General features: G+C 39.1%; 1 protein-coding gene across 6 annotated transcripts in view; it reads left to right on the plus strand.

The window, feature by feature from the left end:
* Window positions 1-19,386, plus strand: part of UNC13B (unc-13 homolog B) — a 232,897-nt gene that overhangs the window by 128,855 nt on the left and 84,656 nt on the right. For 5 of the 6 annotated variants that reach the window (XM_009188557.4, XM_009188558.4, XM_003911544.5 and 2 more), the window contains exons 9-10: window positions 11,284-11,598; window positions 14,370-14,460. In XM_009188557.4, the coding sequence (XP_009186821.2) occupies window positions 11,284-11,598; window positions 14,370-14,460 (406 nt within the window). Of the gene's footprint in view, window positions 1-705; window positions 9,247-11,283; window positions 11,599-14,369; window positions 14,461-19,386 lie in introns of all 6 variants that reach the window. The other variant, XM_031654840.1, reaches the window with a different exon arrangement.

Genomic DNA, 19,386 nt, shown 5'->3' on the forward strand with positions numbered 1-19,386 from the left:
AACCCAGGAGGCGGAGGTTGCAGTGAGCTGAGATTGTGCCATTGCACTCAGCTTGGGCAACAAGAGCGAAACTCCGTCTCAAAAAAAAATTATAATGCCTTAAATGATTTGTTATTTTTTGTAGTATAACAAAGTTTGACTTCTGCTGATAGTAAAAAAATGTTTTATATGTATTTTTTTCTTATTAAAAGAAATATGTTTGACTATATTCTTGGCTATACATCCTCAAATATAACTTTCAGAAAGTTAACAGCTTGACTTCTTTTTAGACTAAAAATTTATCAGCAAATTTCGGTTTCTTGAAATTCCTTGATATGTTTTTATGGTATACTTTAATATTGCAAATACATTCTAGATATTGGTACAACATGTTTAATTTTTTTGTTTGTTTCTTAGAAAAATAAAAGAATTCTAAAAAGCTCACCAATGAAAATTTGCAAGTTGAAGCATTCAAAAATTGATATTATAGCTGTTCTTTTTCTGATATGGAATAAGCTATTTGGCTACATTGATATAATATTTAAGAACATGTGGATTTCTTTTTCATATTTTTTTAGTCTGAATGCTTTTTGTCACATTGGCAATTTTATTATTCTAGTCTTCTCATTGAACATGTATTAAATCTTATAACTTCTTTCTTCCTTTTCCCTGTCTCTTCCTTTTTCTTTGCTTTATTGTTCCTCCAATTTTATCCCTTCACATCAGACAAGGCTCACGGGCTAAAGATGAAAAAATTAGGATTATTTCAGCCTTCTCTGATGTTGACTATGAAGAGCAAGAAGATATACATAAGGAGATAGAGGGGAAAATATCACAAGAGTGTCTAGAAAATAATAACATAAACTTGAAGGAAGCAGAGGTAAAAGAAATTAGAACCCTTTCAAAAATGGATAAATACTACAGCCAACAGAAACAACCAAAGTATAAGAACAGGAAAAAGATACCACCTCAGAGCCAACAAACAGAATTCTCTACTGAATTTAAGGTTGAAGCATCTGTTTTCTCCAGGTATCCTCAAAAATATGATACACTAGATAGACGAAGAAAAAAGAAACCCTTATACAATTATTTTGAAGACACTGAAAGAAGGCATTATGATGAGAGATCTGAAACTAACTACAAAAGTACATATTCTAATATTGAAAATTGTACCCTTTGCCATACTGAAAATAAGAAACAAAATATGGGGTACCCAGTTTTGTACCCCTACAAAAATGGATTTGTGGTTAAGAGTGGCCTGCAGCGCATTAAGTTGGAAAGTCATGATTATCATCTGTCCAGTTGTTTAAGACACTGTGAAAAGTCATCTGGCTCAAACCAGCATGTCACTAATTTTACCTCATTAGATGTTCTTGAAGATTCTACTAGTAGTACTTCTGATGAACTTCTGGGTTCCCCCATTTCTGATAAGCAGGAAAATTTACAGTCACCAACATGGCATTCATCCAGTGTCCACCATCTTGGAGATTTTCCTGAAGAATATTATGTAGCAAATTCAGCATTGCCATTACAAAGGATGAATTGTGATGCAAAAACACTTGGAGATCTGTCTGGGTGCTCTACAGAAGAGATAACCCCTTCCTCTATTGAGGAGCCCAAGGAGGACCATATTGATACAATGGATGAGCTTCAGTGTTTGGTAGAAACTGTGTCAGAATATTTAGCAGAGAAGGAAGAGGAGATTAATAGATTTGGTTCACTTTCAAAAACTAAAAAATCACATAAACAAAATAGTACTGTTGATGCAGAACAGAGAATGCCTGGGGATCAAATACCACCTTTAACTATTGTCAAGAATGACAAGGACACGGCCATCTCTTTCCCTGAGTTGACTGGAGTAAAATGTGCTGTTGGTTCTTTGTTTAGTTCACTCACAGAAAAAGTGGGTTCAGGTACAAAGCATCTAACAAACTCTGTGGAAAAGTTGGTTTCCTTAGTTCCAGAAAAAGCAGAAACTCTTAATCAAATAGAGGCAATTAATTTGGGATCTAAACCCAGAGCCATGGCAGTATTGGAAAAGGATCTTTCCATGCAATCTCCATTATCTTCTCAAAGAGATGATAATGTGAATATAGGCAGACATGGAAAAACCTCTGAAAATGAGCACATGGGCAATAAAACTGGGAGCTTATACTTTGAGAATGCAACAGAAAGTATTGCAAAGGACTCGTCTCTACAGAGTCAGAGTTCGGTTATAAAGTCGGTTTTCAGCAGGTTAAATCCATTGAAGATCTTTTCAGAAAAGGAGGAAACAAAAAAAGATGATGACCAGAGTAAGCCACCGAGAAAAGAAAGCTTTGTTGAGTGTGGTTTGGAGTTAAATAAAAGGGAAGGCACTCTTGACAATCACAGTAGTAGCATCATTGCATTAAATAGTAGTGATGAAGAAACTACAGGCTGGTTCCAGATGCCCACAAGTGAGAATTTGTTGTCCTCCCAAGTAACTAGTGAACCTTCAAACTTAGCTAATTCTGCAAGTAAAAATGATGACATCGAGAGTCTATTGGAGGGAAAACCCTGTATAGATGTGTCTGTGTTACCAGATCAACAAAAAATATGTGCCAAAGATACTCCAGGACATCCTTGTATAGCTGGCAGTAGAACTGCAAGTAAAGAGGTATCTTCAAAGCCATTAGAGGAAGACAAAGTTACTGGTAATGATGATTTCCTTGAGCCACTCAGAAAATCATTTAGCCAGTTTTTGCTCACTTCCCCTGAGACTTGTTCAAAGGAAAGTTTGTCAGAATCTGTGAAAATTCACCAGGTGGAAGAAGATGAATTGGAAAGGGGCTCTAAGAAAGATGGTCGTTCCTTTTCCTTTAGTGGAAAACTAAATCTTCCATTTTTTAGAGGTCTTGGTCATTCTGAAAAGCAACAGGAGTTAAAAGAGAAAGGAAGCATTTTTCCTTTGTTTAAATTTTCTTTCACTGACAGCAAGGTTACTGTTAATGATGGCTCAGCAGTAACCACTGATGAGGAGAGCAAAAAAAATTGCCATGAAGATACCAAACATAGTTCAGTAAAATCTAGTTATGTTCTAAATATTCATAGTGATCTAGGAAAATTTGACAGCACAGAGGAATTTAAAAAGAATGACCAAATAAATTGTCCTGAAGGTGCCAAACTTAATTCAATAAAATCTAGTTCAGTTCCAAATATTCCTGATGATCTAGAGAAGTTTGACAGTACAAAGGAATTTAATAAGAGTGACCAAGTAAATTGTCCTGAAGATGCCAAACTTAGTTCAATAAAATCTAGTTCAGTTCCAAATATTCATAATAATCTAGGGAAATTTGACAGTACAGAGGAATTTAATCAGAATGACCAAAGAAATAGTCCTGAAGATGCCAAATTTAATATAATACAGTCTGATTCAGTTACAAATATTAATAATGATCCGGGGAAATTTGGGAGTATAGAGGAATTAAATCCAAGTGACCACACAGCAGGAGAGAATTTTGAAAGAGATGGATTAGCCATCCCTGGAGTTGTGCCCAAAAAACATATAACTTCAGATCCTTTAGGAGAAGGTAAGAGTTTAATACAAGCAACATCTTCAGTAGCATCAGACTCTTCATTAGAGTGTATTTCTGCCACTTCGAAATCCACTTTGGTTAATGAAATTAATGAATATAAGGTTATAGATAAGACTTCCAAGAAAAAAACCCAAGGAAGCTTCCTTTCTGGCCTGTTTAATAGGTTTTCTTCTGCTGAAAATTTGTCTAGTCAAGAATTAAATTTGAAAAATGATGACTCCCATCACAAGAATGATACCCCAGGTTTAATCTCTGGAATATTTAACCTGCTATCAAATAGCAATATGACTGATCATAAACCGGAGGAAGCAAAGTTCGTGTCTTTAGGCAACACGAAGAGTTTAAATGGAGATATGCATTTATCTTTGGATGAGGTCCCTGCTACTTCATGTGTGACGTCTGAGAACCCGAAGAACCATGTTGAAAAACATGAAACTTCTGGCTTCATAGAAGCCTCCTTGTTACCTAAAGAAAACATACCATTATCTGATGCTGGGGTTGATAATCATCATTGTTCTCCTACAGGGAAAAATCAGCAAAGTGAAAAGCATCGTCCCTCCTCTGAGAATACTGTACTTCACTGTGCTCCAAGTGCTCAGCTAGGTTTTTTGGATAAATCTATGGCTAAGAGGCAAATGCCAAACCATGTTCTTGAGGCAAAACTACATGAAAATTCAAAGAAGTTAAATTCACCTGTACTAAATACTAACATTCTCAATAAATCAAACAACTATCAGGCTTTTGAAGAGATGAACAGTCCTTTCTGTTTTGAATGGGACTCTGACATAAAAGATTTGTCTAAAAATTCTGGAAAACTTCAGCCAGTTTATTATATGTTAAATCAAAATAGATTTCCATCAGCAGATGCTTTCTTGTGGCTTGACTCAGAAAACTCAGTGATAAATTTTTGCCAAAAAGATCAAAATGCAAATATCTTGGAGTGGAGAACAAATCCAAACAGTGTCATTTGGTGTGACTTACCATATGAATCATTCAATCAGTTAGCATTTAATGAAGATTACTTATTAAGAGGTGATGTGTGGGCAGCTAACTCATTATATGGAAACTCTGGTCCTCTTCCAATTAATGAGGCTAATAATTCACTAGAAGAATTACCGATTGACTTAAGTTCTTCATCAGATCATGAAAAGACTAGATGCCCCATAGTTGATCAAAAATCATTAAGGATGGATGAAAACTTTGTTTTTTCAAGTTTTGGTTATGAGTACCAGGAATGGTTGTCATGTCTTGAACATGGAGTGTGGTGGCCATCAGAGGATGGGGATTATGGATATTATATGTTTCATGATGGTCAATATATCTATTCTCTTCTCACTGATTCTACTGGGCAGTATGCATATTTATTTATACCTGATTCTTATCAAGATTATTTGGATTGTGATTTACAGACAAATGGTCTATCAAGTATTACGTTGGATAACAGCATTATTTCTGCCTGTAGTTTTAAAGTACTTGATGAGGAAGACGAAATATTGTGGTACGTTGAAGAGGAACCAATTGATGACCCTCTTGATTTATCTTTAGCTTTGCCAAGAAGTGAAGAACCCTTGTATCTAAATTTAGAAACCTTTTCACAGGTACTTAAAGAGTCAAGTTATGACCAAAGCGATCAGCCACTAGATTTTTCAGGCTATAATCGTCAAAAGTTTAAAGGAGATTTTAGATCTTTCAAGGAAAGGCCATGTGGTTCTGAAGATCCTGAATGTACATTAGATCTCAGAAGTCAGCCCCAAACTATTAGTAATCATGTCTTAAACAGAGATCAAATTATAGAGAGAGATAAAAACCAACCTCTAACTAAAGATTCATCAGTTCAGCTTTCCAGTTTCCATTGGCTTCAGCCTTCTGTTGAAGAAGTTGCCTCTTTGGTTCATCCTGAAAATATGACTAAAGGCTCACAACAAGCGGAAGAGACATCATTAGTGAACAAAGTGACTTCAGTATTTTCTGTTTTGGGTGCCTCGGTTGGAAGTACTTTGAATTTTGATAAGAGTGAATCCTTAGAGTCTTTGGCCATGCAGAAAGTCAGTCAGCAGTCAGATTTAGCAGAGCTCACAAATGATGGCTTTCAGTCATTAATCATGAGTAAGCAATTAGAGGGTAATTCCCCAAATGAGGAAAAAAGTCTTCTCAAGGATTCAGAAAGACAGATAGTATCCAATGTTCAGCATCCAGAATTGACCAAAAGTATAAGGCAAGAATTCTCTTTAAATAAAAACATTCATGTGAAAAAGCAAAGTTTGTTAAAATCTGGTTTCCAGTTAAGCCAAACAACTCCTCAGGATAAATTAGGTGTAAAAGATGACGAAATCACTACAATGGACTCTATTTCAGTTTCTCCTGCACCTCAGCATAGTAGGGATGAGCATGAGAATTGTGAGCTTCCCCAGGACCAGTCGTCCAGAGAGTCTGAGGAAACATTATTTAAAACTGCATTGAAACTCTTCAGTAGAGAATCTTCAGTTAGTATGACAGCAAATGAAAAACAGTCATCTGGATTTTTGAACCTTTTTAAAACTCAGGTGAATAAAGAAGGATCACCAAACTTAGAAAAGACTGGTGACACAAATGTCAAGATATCACCTCAGGAAAAGAAAGAATCTTCTGGTGTTTCAAATTTTTGGGGTACCCTTGGGGATTTCTTTAAAGCCAATGTATCTCCTATACAGACAACTGAAAATATGTCTGTTTCTTCAGTGACTAATAAGGATGAGGTCAGGTCAAGTCCTACTCCTATAGAGCTAGCTAGCCAGGGTGCTGGGAACTTTCCTGCTGCACCAATTTCCTCTAAAGGGAAGGCTAGAGTTAGAAGACTGAACAAACAGACTACTATTGATGACAGTAGGTTAAAGGAACCATCAACTAGAGGGATCCAGGGTAATGATTTGACTGAAAAAGAGGTACCATTCAGAGACCACCTAATCCAGCAGTCACCTAATTCATCTTTTTCAACAAGTAGTCTCAAAGAGTCTTCCAGGGATTCTTCAGTAGAAACTAGTGGTGTGACTACAGTGACAGAAGCTTCAAAAAGTAATGAAATATCCTTTGATACCCTGAGCAAGAGAAATTCAAATGAACAATATCATTTTTCTGACAAAGACTGGAGTTTCTCCATGGCTACAACATCTTCACCTCAACCAGAGTTACCAACCAAAAAGAGTATATTTTCTTTTCTGACTGGATCTGAAAAATCTGAGAACAGAGCCTCTGCTAGTCTACCAAGAGCCAAATCTCAAGCAGAAGGGCTATTCACACTTCCTTCCTTTTTTTCCACTGCTAGCTCAAGCATTAAGAAGGATACCTCTCATAGTAGCTCTACTTTTAGTTTCTTCAGCTTGCCCTTTTTGGATCAAAATAAGGAGACCTCTGGGGAAAAACAAAGCATTTCAACTGTTGTTCCAGTGACCTCCCAGCCGTGTAAGAAGTCAAATGTTTTTGTAGACAGTGGTAGCACAATGACCAGAGAAAGTTCCAGTGGTCATAGAGATAGTATAGCCGAAGAAGTAGTTCATGAACAGCAAATGGCACCTTGTATTTCCATTAACAACACAATTGAGGTTACCTCCCTTGCAGATAAGCTCAGTGTAGAGAAGAGGGACTGTGAGGAAAAACTGAGTTCCAATACTGGACCACGAACATCAGTGGATTTCCAGATGAATGAGTTGCAAAAAGACATTGTTCCTCCTTCACCAGAATTTCAGGCACAGGCTGAAACATTCCTCATTGGCCCAGAGAACCTTGGGATAGTTCGCCATGAAGAAGAGGCTTTCAACCACAAAGCCTTCCCCAGTGACTCACTGTCCAACTCTTTTTCACTTGCTAAACAGTTAACTGAAAAATTCAATGACTTAGATAGTTGTACTAACTACCACCAAAATGAGAAATTTACTACTGAACCAGTGAACTTGCCATTAGAAAAGGCCCCTGATGAGGTCTTACCACAGATCCTGGGGCCAGCCTCTTCCTCTCCAAAGCCAGGGTGTGCAGGGAACCTTCAGAACCAAGATGCAGATAAAGAGGAAGACAAATCTGCATTGGGATCTTCAGTAGACATGCTTTCAGGGTTTGTGACCAAAGTGAAATCTTTCTCTGGGAGCTTAATTGAACCTCCCAAAACACTCTCTGGACTTTTCTCCTCTGCTAAATCTCCAAAGAAAAACTCGTTTTTCTCTCTTGCTTCTGATGCATCATCTCAGCCCCTCAAAGATGAATTATTTGGAATTTTCAAAAGTCCCAAGCCAGAGTCATACAAACAAGAATCATCTCTCCCAGCTACTACATGGCTTCAGAATGGTTGTTCCAGAGATGCTGTAGGATCAGCACCTCCAGAAAGGAGAGAAACTGCCTTTACAGCACCCAATTCAGAATCTACTCTCAGTGACTGTAGAATGACTGTGGTTAGTGCAAAGCCAGAATCAGATATCTTGACAGATGATCCTAAGCTAACAACCAAAATGGAAGACAATAATACTCCTGAAAATATTCTGGAACTTCAACGTTCTGAAACAATTAATACATCTTCTTTCTCAGGCGATGATACTGGGCAAGGAGTATTGTCTCTGAGTGATGAAGGAGACATGGGGATATTGCAAGCTACAGACACAGAGGCATCATTAGAAGCAGAGAACATTGCGCTGCCAACACAGTTGCAATCAGATCCTACCTGCATTGCCGAAGAGCTTCCTCCAATTCAGCCACCTCTTCCTCTTGAGCCAGAGCCAGCTATTCAAACTGCCTCCACAAACCAAGACTTACTGGAGCTGCTTCCAGCCAGTTCACTAGAAACTGATACTACACTGTTCAGTGATGCAAGTGTGAGCCAGAGCACCACACTGGAAACCGAAGGGCGCTTTTCTCATCCTCTGCTGGAGGACCCTGTGCTTCCTGCCAAAGACAGTTGTGAGATAATTCATGCCAAGAAAGATCCACCTGCAGTCCCCCAGGAAACAGAGCAGTCAAGACCACGTTTTGAGATCCCAAATGTGACCAGTTGGCCAAAGCTTCGTTTGCCATCCTCTGCTACTAACCATGGGAAACCACTGAGCTCTTTCTTTTCCTCATCTCTCCCCTCTGGCAATAGAGCAGCAGAGACTGGTTTAATGTCCAGTTTTAAGAAGTTGTCAACTTTCTTTGAGGGAAATGGTGAGGGGAAAGGAAGTGCACTAGCAAGTGATTCAAAACTAGGGTTTGGAAAGGTGGATCTTTCATTTCCGTGGCCAAAAGAGAACAAATGGGGCCCTGAGCAAATGCCTACAGAATCTTCCCCTCCGGTTTTAGTTACTAGTAGTGATCAGGACCTTTACTCCAGTGAGACTAACAAAGCTTTGGAGTCTTCTCAGATATCTGGGGCCAGTGCTCAGCCAGATGAAGTCTACACTCAGCCCTCTGGGACCTCTGAGCAGCTGGCGGCCAGGCCAGAGGTCTGTGCTCAGGGGCTTTCAGCACCTGGAGAAGGGGGAAACCAGCAGGAAATCTCAGCATCCGGAGAACACTGGGATACCAAAGGCAGCCTCTCTAGCCCCACCTGTCCTTCAGGGAAACATGAGGAAGAACCCTCCACTGTCTCTGAGATATTTCACCAGCCAGAAAAACAGGAAGAGGAGGCAGTGCCTGCTAGTACTGACTCTGATTTGAATGTACAGCAGCCAGTCACTCTGAATGACATCATGGAGCCAATGACCAACAAAAGGCCTGTTCTTAACTCAAGCATCATAAATGGCTTTAAAGAATCGACCATTTATGATGCAAGTGACTTAGTGGTAGATTAATCATAGCTTACTTTTTATCCTTCCTGTGTCTTTCCTAGTACCCGAGCTTCATGTTAATTAGGGGTTAAATAACAAGAACTCAATGTGTGGGTATTTTCATCCTCCTCTTCTCTCTATGCCAATTGTAATTCATTTGTTGGAACAAGGAGCTTCCTGCTTAAAGCAAAGGCTGGGCCCGGAGATTTACTCACTCTGGTTTGCTCTGCCTTGTATAATGCGAAATGGAGAAAGGAGGGCAGGGAGAGGTAGCAAGTAGTTGGTAGTATATATTAACTACAACTACATGATAGGCTAGGATGCTTCCTTGGGCCTGAGGCACTTATATCTTGTAGGAGATGGGGATAGACCTATTTTGCTTTGTTTTTTCAAGTCTTCTAAGATGCTTTCTCCAGTGGCAATGAGTGTTTTAAGTTAAATACAAAGTGCAAAGGATGCCTTGGGATAGTCTGTATTCCCATATCCTATTCCATACAGATTTACATAACTTCTTCCAGGGTATCATCTCTGCCTTTTACTACCTTCAAGGCTGATGTCTGATAAATGCTTTGAGTAAAATCTCACAGGAACTCAGAGGTGTCCTTTGCTGTAGTTCTTCAGTCTCGAGCAGTGTGCTTGATCCATCTGCAGAGGGTACTATTATTTCCCCTAAGAAGCAGTACCATACATCACAGATTAAGAATGCTACCTTGACCTCTGGCCCAGACTTGTTCAAAGGGGTTGGTCAGGGTCAGTGTGTGTGTGTGTGTGTGTGTGCGTACTTATGTACAGGTATTTTTGTATGTGTGTTGAACTACTCAGAGCAGTGACCTGGTACCTATTCTGCTGGCATGGGCTAGAGGATCAGAAATCAGCCTGAAAATACCAGGTAATTAGGAGGAACTTTAGGGAAAATCCCATTGGAAAATAACAGTGATTTCTCTTCTTTGACCAAGGGTAAACACAAGCCCTTTAGTTTTAAAAGCTTGACTCTGTGGTAAGAAAATTCTTCAAAAGAACTGAAGCCCTTAGATGATACGGCCATAAAACTCAAGGAAGTAACTTCTAGGTACTGCTCTTCTTTCCACCACTCTGCCCTTCTTGCCACTGTCACTTTCTCTGCTACAACTGCTTTCTCTCATAACTTTCTGGACATGGGAATACAGGTGATTGAGAAAAGATTGGCTTGCTGGCCTTCAGATACAGAGATGCATGAATACAGCTCTGACCCAGATCCTGGAGTTGGACTTTGTCCACTCTTTCCAAAACTGAGCCTTGCCCTGAAAGAAGCTCAGTTACAGATGTTCATCTTTGGGACACTTCCTATGCTGCCAGGGATATCATTGTAGCACTTACGTTGATGAGTCCATTCCTTTGTGGAATCTCTTGGTCCTGGCCTCCATCTTCTAATGGGTTCTATTAACTCGTCTTGCAGATGAGGAAACTGAGATGATAATTGAAGGAACATATCTACTCTCCTTTGCTCATCCTAAGGTACAAGAATACACATTTACAATTGTAGAGGAAGAGATAATGACCTCAGTGTAATAAGTAATAGAAAAAGAGTGGAGTTCATTCATTCCATTTTACTGTGTGGAAATTAAAAAAAATTTAATCACAGCCACTGGACAAGCTTCTCTAGAAGACTGAATAAAGAATTTTAGGAACAAGTAATAGGCCATTTTAATAATTTTTAATCCTACTCACAAATAGCCTATTAAGATAAAATATCCTTCAAAGTCAAGTACTGGGCTGAGATTAAGTGTCGTTGGAGAACCCAGCATGTTGTGTTGTTTTCCTGTTGTGTTTTTGCTGAATAGAGACTAATTATTCTAGATTATGAAGTTTGGTCCTCTCTTCCCAGGAACCTCCTATTTGATTCTTGCTACTGATATAGTCATTATTTCCTGGATGTCTCCATGCTTTTGTCCTGGTCCTTGATTGCATTTATTTACTTTTCTGTCTTTCTGTCATTCTCACAGCCCCACCAGCAGCAGTAGGTATGGCTCCTCCTGTAATGTGAGTCAAGGAAGCTCTCAGCTAAGTGAGCTAGACCAGTATCATGAACAAGATGATGACCATCGGGAGAGGGACTCAATTCATTCTTGCCACAGCTCTAACAACCTGTCCAGAGATGGCCAAGCAGGTTTCAGAGAACAAGAGAAACCCTTGGAGGTGACAGTTCAAGCAGAGAAGGAGGCAGCATGTGAACCCAAGGAGACGAAAGAAGATGCCACAACCTACCCTCCCCCAGATCTGATGCTGCACAAAGACCACTTCCTAGGTCCCCAGGAAAGGTAGGCAACAGCTCCCTTGAGGAGCTCACATGGCTTCCTCAGTACCTGCCCTGTGGTATTGTTGAAAATAAGTGATTGTCATTTGTTTCCCTGCAGCTGGGTATGGTGGTAGTTAACACCCCTAAGCTCAACTCTATATTGCTTCCTTTGATTTATGGTGTACTTTCCAAGATATTTTGGAGATCTCTGAACATTTGGGTTTTTGTTTGTTTTTGAGATAGAGTCTCACTCTGTTGCCCAGGCTGGCTCGATCTTGGCTCACTGCAACCTCGACAGCCTGGTCTCAAGCGATTCTCCCACCTCAGCCTCCTGAGTCCCTGGGACTACTAGCTGTGCACCACCACACCTGGCTAATGGTATTTTTTGTAGAGACAAGGTTTCACCATGTTGCCCAGGCTGGTCTTGAACTCCTGAGCTCAAGCAATCCACCTGCCTCAAACTCCCAAAGTGCTGGGATTACAGGTGTGTGCCACTGCACCTGGCCAGCCACTTGGGTTCTTTGTCGTTAGTGAGCTGCAGTGTACCAGGACTTCTTGAGTTTGCAGTTCATAGCTTACTAGTTGACCTTGTATATGGCAGCCTCTGAGTCAGGAACTGACTTGAGCCAGGTTATTTCATCCACTGGGGCTGTTGTGCGTACTTTGGCTGACTTCCTAACCTATTAAGAATGCTACTTTGGCCTCTGGCCCAAACTTGTTCAAAGGGGTTGGTCCAGGTCAGTGTGTGCATGTACTTATGTACAGGTATATGTGTATGTGTGTTGAACTGCTCAGAACAGTGACCTGGTACCTATTCTGCTGGTATGGGCTAGAGGATGAGAAATCAGCCTGAAAATACCAGGTAATTAGGAGGAACTTCAGGGAAAATCCCATTGGAAAATAACAGTGATTTCTGTTGTAACTTTTTTTGGTGAACATTTTGTTTTGCTTTTCCCTGGCTGAGAAACCCAGGACAGAGTTAAGAAAGAATTGATCTAGAAGTCAGATGTAACCCACCCCTCGGCCTCCTCAGGGCCTAGCAATGTGTCTGCCAATTCATATCCATGGGAAGAAAAATTTAAAATGTGTCCTCTTTAACATCTCATAATGAAGCCGAGTACGGAGTCTGAATGTTATTATTAGCTAAATTGGTTAGACTAGCCAATAGGTTGGAGCAGAGCCAGAGTTCTCAGACTCGGCACTCGAGACATTTTGGGCCAGGTGATTCTTTGTTGTGTATATTATAGGATGTTTAAAAGCATCACTGGCCTCTACACACTAGATGCCAGTAGCAATCCTCGCAACCCTCAGCTGTGACAACTAAAACTGTCTCCTGACAGATTTCACCTGGAGGGACAGTTGCCCACTGGGGTAGAGTGATAAGGGATGGGTATGACGTAGACTTTCAAATTTCAAGATCTAATAATAAAGCCTCTCACTGAAAGACCAGAGCACTCAATGCGGATTACATGGTAAAAATTAGGGAGTGGCTGATGCTTCTACTTTACTACTGGATTAATAGATGAGTCGCAAACTTTTCTGAAGATATTAACTTATTTTCTCTCTTCTTCCCTTTTTTGATTTTTAGTCATCTCTGGTAGCTCATCTAATAGATGGGACCTCCAGGAGGTGAGCTGTGGATCAGGCTTCTTATTGGGTTGATGACCCACTGAAAAACTGACTCTGGCTCTCCATAGACCTTAGACTTGGCAGTCACTATTATCAGGGCAGAGCTCCTTATGGAGAAGCAGAAGTGCCCAGCACAAGTCCTTGTCCTTCTCTACTGGTTGTGTCCTCTCAGGTCCTATCTGTGAGAGTGAAATCCAGTTCTACCTTGGCCAGAAGTACCCACAAATGTTTTAGAACAGTTGACACATTTAGTTGGCATCGGAACCAACCATATGTTTTACATGTCTAGATGGTGGACACTTGTCTGCTGAATTGACTGTAGACCTCAAAGAGAGAAAGGAGGAACATTGTTGCCAAGAATTAACCACTATTCTAGTTAGTGTGGATAATGAATTGTTCTAATGCAGGGTAGTGTTTCTATCTCAAAGGTATTTTGTTATGTGTATTGTTCATTTTACTGAGGGTGTTCTAGAAGCAGCTCAAGGAACAAGATCAGGACAGTAGAAGGGCTGTTTTTTTTTTTTTTTCTTGGCACTTTTCATGTAAAAAGGAATGGGTAAGACTTCTAAAATACTTATTGGAGCAGGAAGGGTTTGCAGGAACAAAATTCTGCCCTAAGGATGCTATGCAAAACCCCCAAGGGAACTGATTGTTTTAAGAAGTGCAGTGAAAGGGATTGAAAGGCTTATTCTACCCCTCTCTGCATGGTTTCTATACTACTATTGACTCAAGGCTCTTGCCATTGCCACTAGAGTCCTGATCCCAGAGTGTTCCAGGAAGCCACCACATTGGGTAAATGAAAAAAAGGAGCAGGAAAGAAGGAAACAGATGAAAAGCTAAAAGGAATTGTCATTTTAGAGTGCCATGATCGTGCCACTGCACTTCAGCCTGGGCAGGGGCCTTTTTTGAGACCCTGTCTCAAAAAAGTAAATAAATAAATAAAAGAGGGAACAGATGAGAAGCCAAAAGGAGTTATCGTTTTAGAGAGGAATTGTTTTCACATTGGATATTCAGTACTATGCTGTTTTAGTAGCCTGAATCACTAAATAAGTGTAGGCATGAGTACAAACCATTTTATTTTAGACATTTGGCAGTCTTGCCTTGAGCAGTGTCACCTTGTGGCCTTGGCTGTTTTTAAGAAGTGTACTTTTTCTCTGTTACAAGTTTTCCTGAGGAGAATGTATCTTCACCATTTACCCAAGCCAGAGCACATTGGATCCGAGCAGTTACCAAGGTTCGACTCCAGCTGCAGGAGGTAGGAAATCTGTTCTAGTACTGGTTGGGACAATTTTTCCTTTGAAATTGGGAGACATACGGTGCTGGAGAAGCAATCAGTGATTAGTCATCTTCTTACAGTGTGCTTCTGGGAATGCATGACAATTAAGCCAGAGCTTTAAGGGATGGGAAGCGGCCAGTGGCTTTCTTCTGTGCTGATGAATGGAAATTAAATAGACCTAGTGGGCTGAGAGCCTGACCATAAAGTTAGATGCTTATTTTTCAAGTACTGTTCATTGTCTCTTTGAAGCAGTTTGCATTTAGGGCAAGAGAAGATTTCCAGCCCCTTAGGATAGTTGTCTCCCTTACCTAGCCAGTTCATACTGGCTAATCTGTAGGGGCCAAAACAGGGTACAAAAAGATCTATGGAATTTGCCAGTTGAAGTACCAAAGCATGAACACACTAAGATCTGAAACAACATAAAAAAATGTAAAAACAAAGATAAATATTTTTCATTTTCAGTGTTACAAGTTTAAAGTGTCTTTATCTGTGTGTCAGGAGGTAGGCAGTCTTTAGGCAGAAGGTGCTTTTTTTTTTTCCATATAAGTTTAGGAGGTACAAGTGCAAGTTTGATACATGGATATATTGCATAGTGGTGAAGTCTGGGCTTTGGGTGTAGCCATCATCCGAATAGTGTACATTATCCCCATTAAGTAATTTCTCTTTCCTTACCTGCTTCCACCCTTCTAAGTCTCCAGTGTCTGTTATTCCACAGTGTCTATAAATCCATGTGTACACATTATTTAGTTCCCACTTATAAGTGAGACCATGCAGTATCCCATGGTGTGTGTGTGTGTGTATATATATATATACCACATTTTTAAAAGCCAGACATCTGTTGATGGACACTTAGGTTGATTCTATATCTTTTTCCATTTTTTTTTTTTTTTTTTTGAGTTGAGGTCTTGCTCTTTTGCCCAACCTGAGTTCAGTGGCATGATCACTGCAGCTTTGAACTCCTAGGCTCGAGCAATCCTCCTACCTGTGCCTCTTTAGTAGATGGGTCTACAGGCAAGCACCACCATGCCTGGCTAATTTAAAAAAAAAAAAATTTTTTTTTTTTTGTAGAGGCAGGGTCTTGCTGTATTGCCCAGGCTGGTCTTGAACTCCTGGCCTCAAGCGATCCTCCCACTTTGGCCTTCCAAAGTGCTGAGAGTACAGGTGTGAGCCACTATACTCAGCCCATGATATTTTTGCTACTGTGAATAGTGCTGCAATAAACATATGGGTGCAGGTATCTTTTTGATATAACGATTTATTGAAGTTACATGTTTAATGACAGTTGGCTGTCGGTAGTATAATATCTGGCAGATATTAAAAGTGCAATCATGCTCACATATGTGCACATGTACTTTAAAATTTAATTTATTTTGAAGCAATTTCAAACTTAAGGAAAAGTTGCAAAAACAGTAAAGAACTACTATGTCTCCTCACCCAGATGCTCCAACTATTCACATTTCACATTTACTTCATTTCCTTCCCTCCATTATGATCAATCTTTTTCTGAATCATTTGAGAGAAAATTGGAGACATGATATTCTGTCATTTCTAAATCTTCCTTTGTATTTCCCTATAAACAAGGCTACTGTCCTGTATAACCACAATATAACCATTCACATCTGCCAAACAACAATAACAACACTATTATCAAGACCCTATGCATATTTTGCCAGCCATCCCGACAATGTCCCTTTTTCCTTTCTAATCCAGAATCCATTCCAGGATGACACGTTGCATTTAGTCATGATATCTCTTTAGCCTCCTTCAGTGTTTCCCATCCTCAGCAGTTTTAAATGGTATAGGCTTTTCATTTTGTAGCATATTCTTCAATTTGGGCCCATTCAGTGTTTCCTTGTGTCCGGACTGAGGCCATCCTTTCATGGCAGGAATTACACAATAAAATGATGCTGTGCTGTTTTCAGAGCATTGCGTCAGAAAGTACCTGATGTCAATGTGTCCTACCATTTATAATGTTAGCCTTGATCACTTGGTTAAGTTTGTATTGGCCAGGTTTCTCCACTGTCAAAGCACCATTTTTCCCTTTGTAATTGTTAAGTGCCTTGTGGTGCAGTACTCTCAGGATACGCTGGTATCTCTTTCCTCATCAAATCTCTACCTACCAGCTAAGTAGCCGTCTCCTGTCTGAATCTACCACCACTAATGGTGCTTGCCAATTGGTAACTTTCTGTTTCTATTATTCTTTCTATATTAGCTAGTTGGCATTCTATTTTTAGGAATAGATTTCCCTTTTCTCTCATTAATTTATTTATGTCAATATTGCATTATGACTCTTACATTTCTAACTTATTACGTGAGTTATAATCCATTACTGTCATTTATTTTAGTGCTCAAATTGTTCTGGCTTCATATGAGCACTCTTAATTTGACCCTTCAGGGAGAAGATAATGTTTTAGTAATTACTGAAAAGATAGCTGCTTGGAAAAAGTATTTTGAATACAGATATTTGAAAATGCTACTATTTGTGTGTATATATGTGTGTGTGTGTGTGTGTGTGTTCTTTTATCAGAAACAATGTTACTGATAAAAACTCATAACTGCATTCTCTAAAATCTTGGAGACTATTAACATATTAAAAAACTTTCTAATGACAATTTCCAGTGAGTTTTGAACTTATTTGTTAAAAATGTGAAAATATTTCTCACGATTTTGCAAGAACAGCTGACTGACATCAGAGAAGAGGAAAAATTACTAAAGTTTAACAAAATCTCTGAATAATTAGTATGTTGGAACCAATTGCTCTTCTTTCATTAGATTTGATATATCATTATCTTTTTCAGCTGTGACAGCTATGAAAACCATGTATTGAAGTAATTGAATGTACAATCAGACCTTAAAGTCATTCTATAACAAAATATTAAAATAAGATTTAGGAAACAATTAGGCATATTATATCACATTGTTTTAAAAAAATGTATCACTGTGAATATTTTTAGTTACAGCAAAAAATGTTTTGTTATTAATAAACATTTTTAAAATTTTAAATTTGTTATGCTTTTCACATTTTAAATTTTATAATGTATATTAATGTAGCTATACATCTATATAATTTTTAAATGAATAAATGTACATATGTTGAGAGGTTCATGCTAAAAAAATTTTCCATGGGTAGGGCTGCCTAATTGCAAACACTGGGAGTCTGTTGATATAGACTGACATGAGGCAAACAAATATTTGTTTATTTATTTATTGAGACAGGGTCTCACTCTGTCACTTAGGCTGGAGTGCAGTGACATGATCATAGCTCACTGCAGCCTCAACTTCCTGGGCTCAAGTGATCCTCCCACCTCAGCCTCCCGAGTAGCTAGGACTACAGGTATACACTACCACACTCAGCTAATTTTTTTTAATGCTTTGTAGAGATGGAATTTCACTGTGTTGCCCAGGCTGGTCTTGAACTTCTGAGCTCGAGCGATTCTCCTGTCTCAGCCTCCTAAAGTGCTATGATTATAGGCATGAGCCACTGCATCTGGCTAAACAAGCTTTTTTTTTTTTTTTTTTTTTTTTTTGACGGAACCTCACTCTGTTGCCCAAGCTGGAATGCAGTGGTATGATCGTAGCTCACTGTAATTTCCGCCTCCTGAGTTCAAGCAGTTCTCATGTCTCAGCCTCCCTGGTAGCTGGGACTGCAAGCGTGGACCACCATGCCCGGCTAATTTATTTTTTGTGTTTTTAGTAGAGATGGGGTTTCACCATGTTGGCCAGGCTGGTCTCAAACTCCTGACCTCAGGTGATCCACCTGGCTCAGCCTCCCAAAATGCTGGGATTACAGGCATGAGCCACCATGCCTGGCCTAAACAAGCATTTAAAATGAACATTTATGGAATGAATGTCATAATACTTACTGATTTTTTATTTCTAATTTTTTTTAAAAGTAAGGGCCTTGTAATTCTTCCTATAAAGCAAAGCAAAGTAATTAACGTTCTCCATGTAAAAGGAAAGCTCTGAATTAGAAAAATAAGAATATAGTGGAGAAGACACAGTTTAAGTTATGGCCTTTTCTTTTTCAGAAGTATCATAATTCAGAGTCTCTCAAAAAGACTAGCTGAAAACAGTTGCCAAAGCTTGGAATCATATAGACAGAGGCATGGTTTACCTAAGAGTAACTAAGAACTTAACTGAATAAGAGAACAATAGTAAAGATAATTAACACAGGTAAAGTAACTGGCAACTGATTAGAAAAGTCCAAGAGGAGAAACAAGTCAGAGTTTAAAGAGGGTTCTGATAACAGTTTAAGATTGAAGCAGAAATATACCATTTATACTTAAGATGAGATTTAGTAGCATATTGGTTTAAGTTATGGGAGAGAAAGAAGTTAAGCACAACACAAGGATTTTTTTGCCCCGCCACCACCCCCCTGCCCCAAGTAATTGGAAGTTCCACCTAATCACTCCTTCACCCTCCACTCAAGATAATCTTTTTTGTTAGTTTCCTATTTATCATTCTAGAATATCTGTCTGCAGGTACAAGCAAATATGAATATACTAATGCTTCTTTACCCCTTTTTATACAAAAGATGGTATATTATACATACCGAGAATATCTTGATTTTCTATTTGGAGATCCTTACATACCAGAAAGAAGAAAATTTTTCATTATTTTTTATAACTGCGTAATATTCTGTTGAATGAAGTATTTGTTCTGCAAGTAGTGAGTCCTTTGTTGATGTTCATTTTGTTGTTTCCAGTCATTTGCTGTTAACCATGTTACAAATGAGTAACCTTGTACATACGTCATTTTGCATGTCTGCAAGTATACCAAGGGGATATGCATTTATAATTTTGATAAATATTGCCAAATTGCCCTCCATTTGTCTGTGGCTTAAAATAACAAGGGCTTGTTTCTTGCTCATATTCCATGTCAAGGAGTTTTGCTTTAAAGTTGTCT

Source organism: Papio anubis, chromosome 13, assembly GCF_008728515.1.
Source record: "Papio anubis isolate 15944 chromosome 13, Panubis1.0, whole genome shotgun sequence".
In the NCBI taxonomy this organism is placed as follows: Eukaryota; Metazoa; Chordata; class Mammalia; order Primates; family Cercopithecidae; genus Papio; species Papio anubis.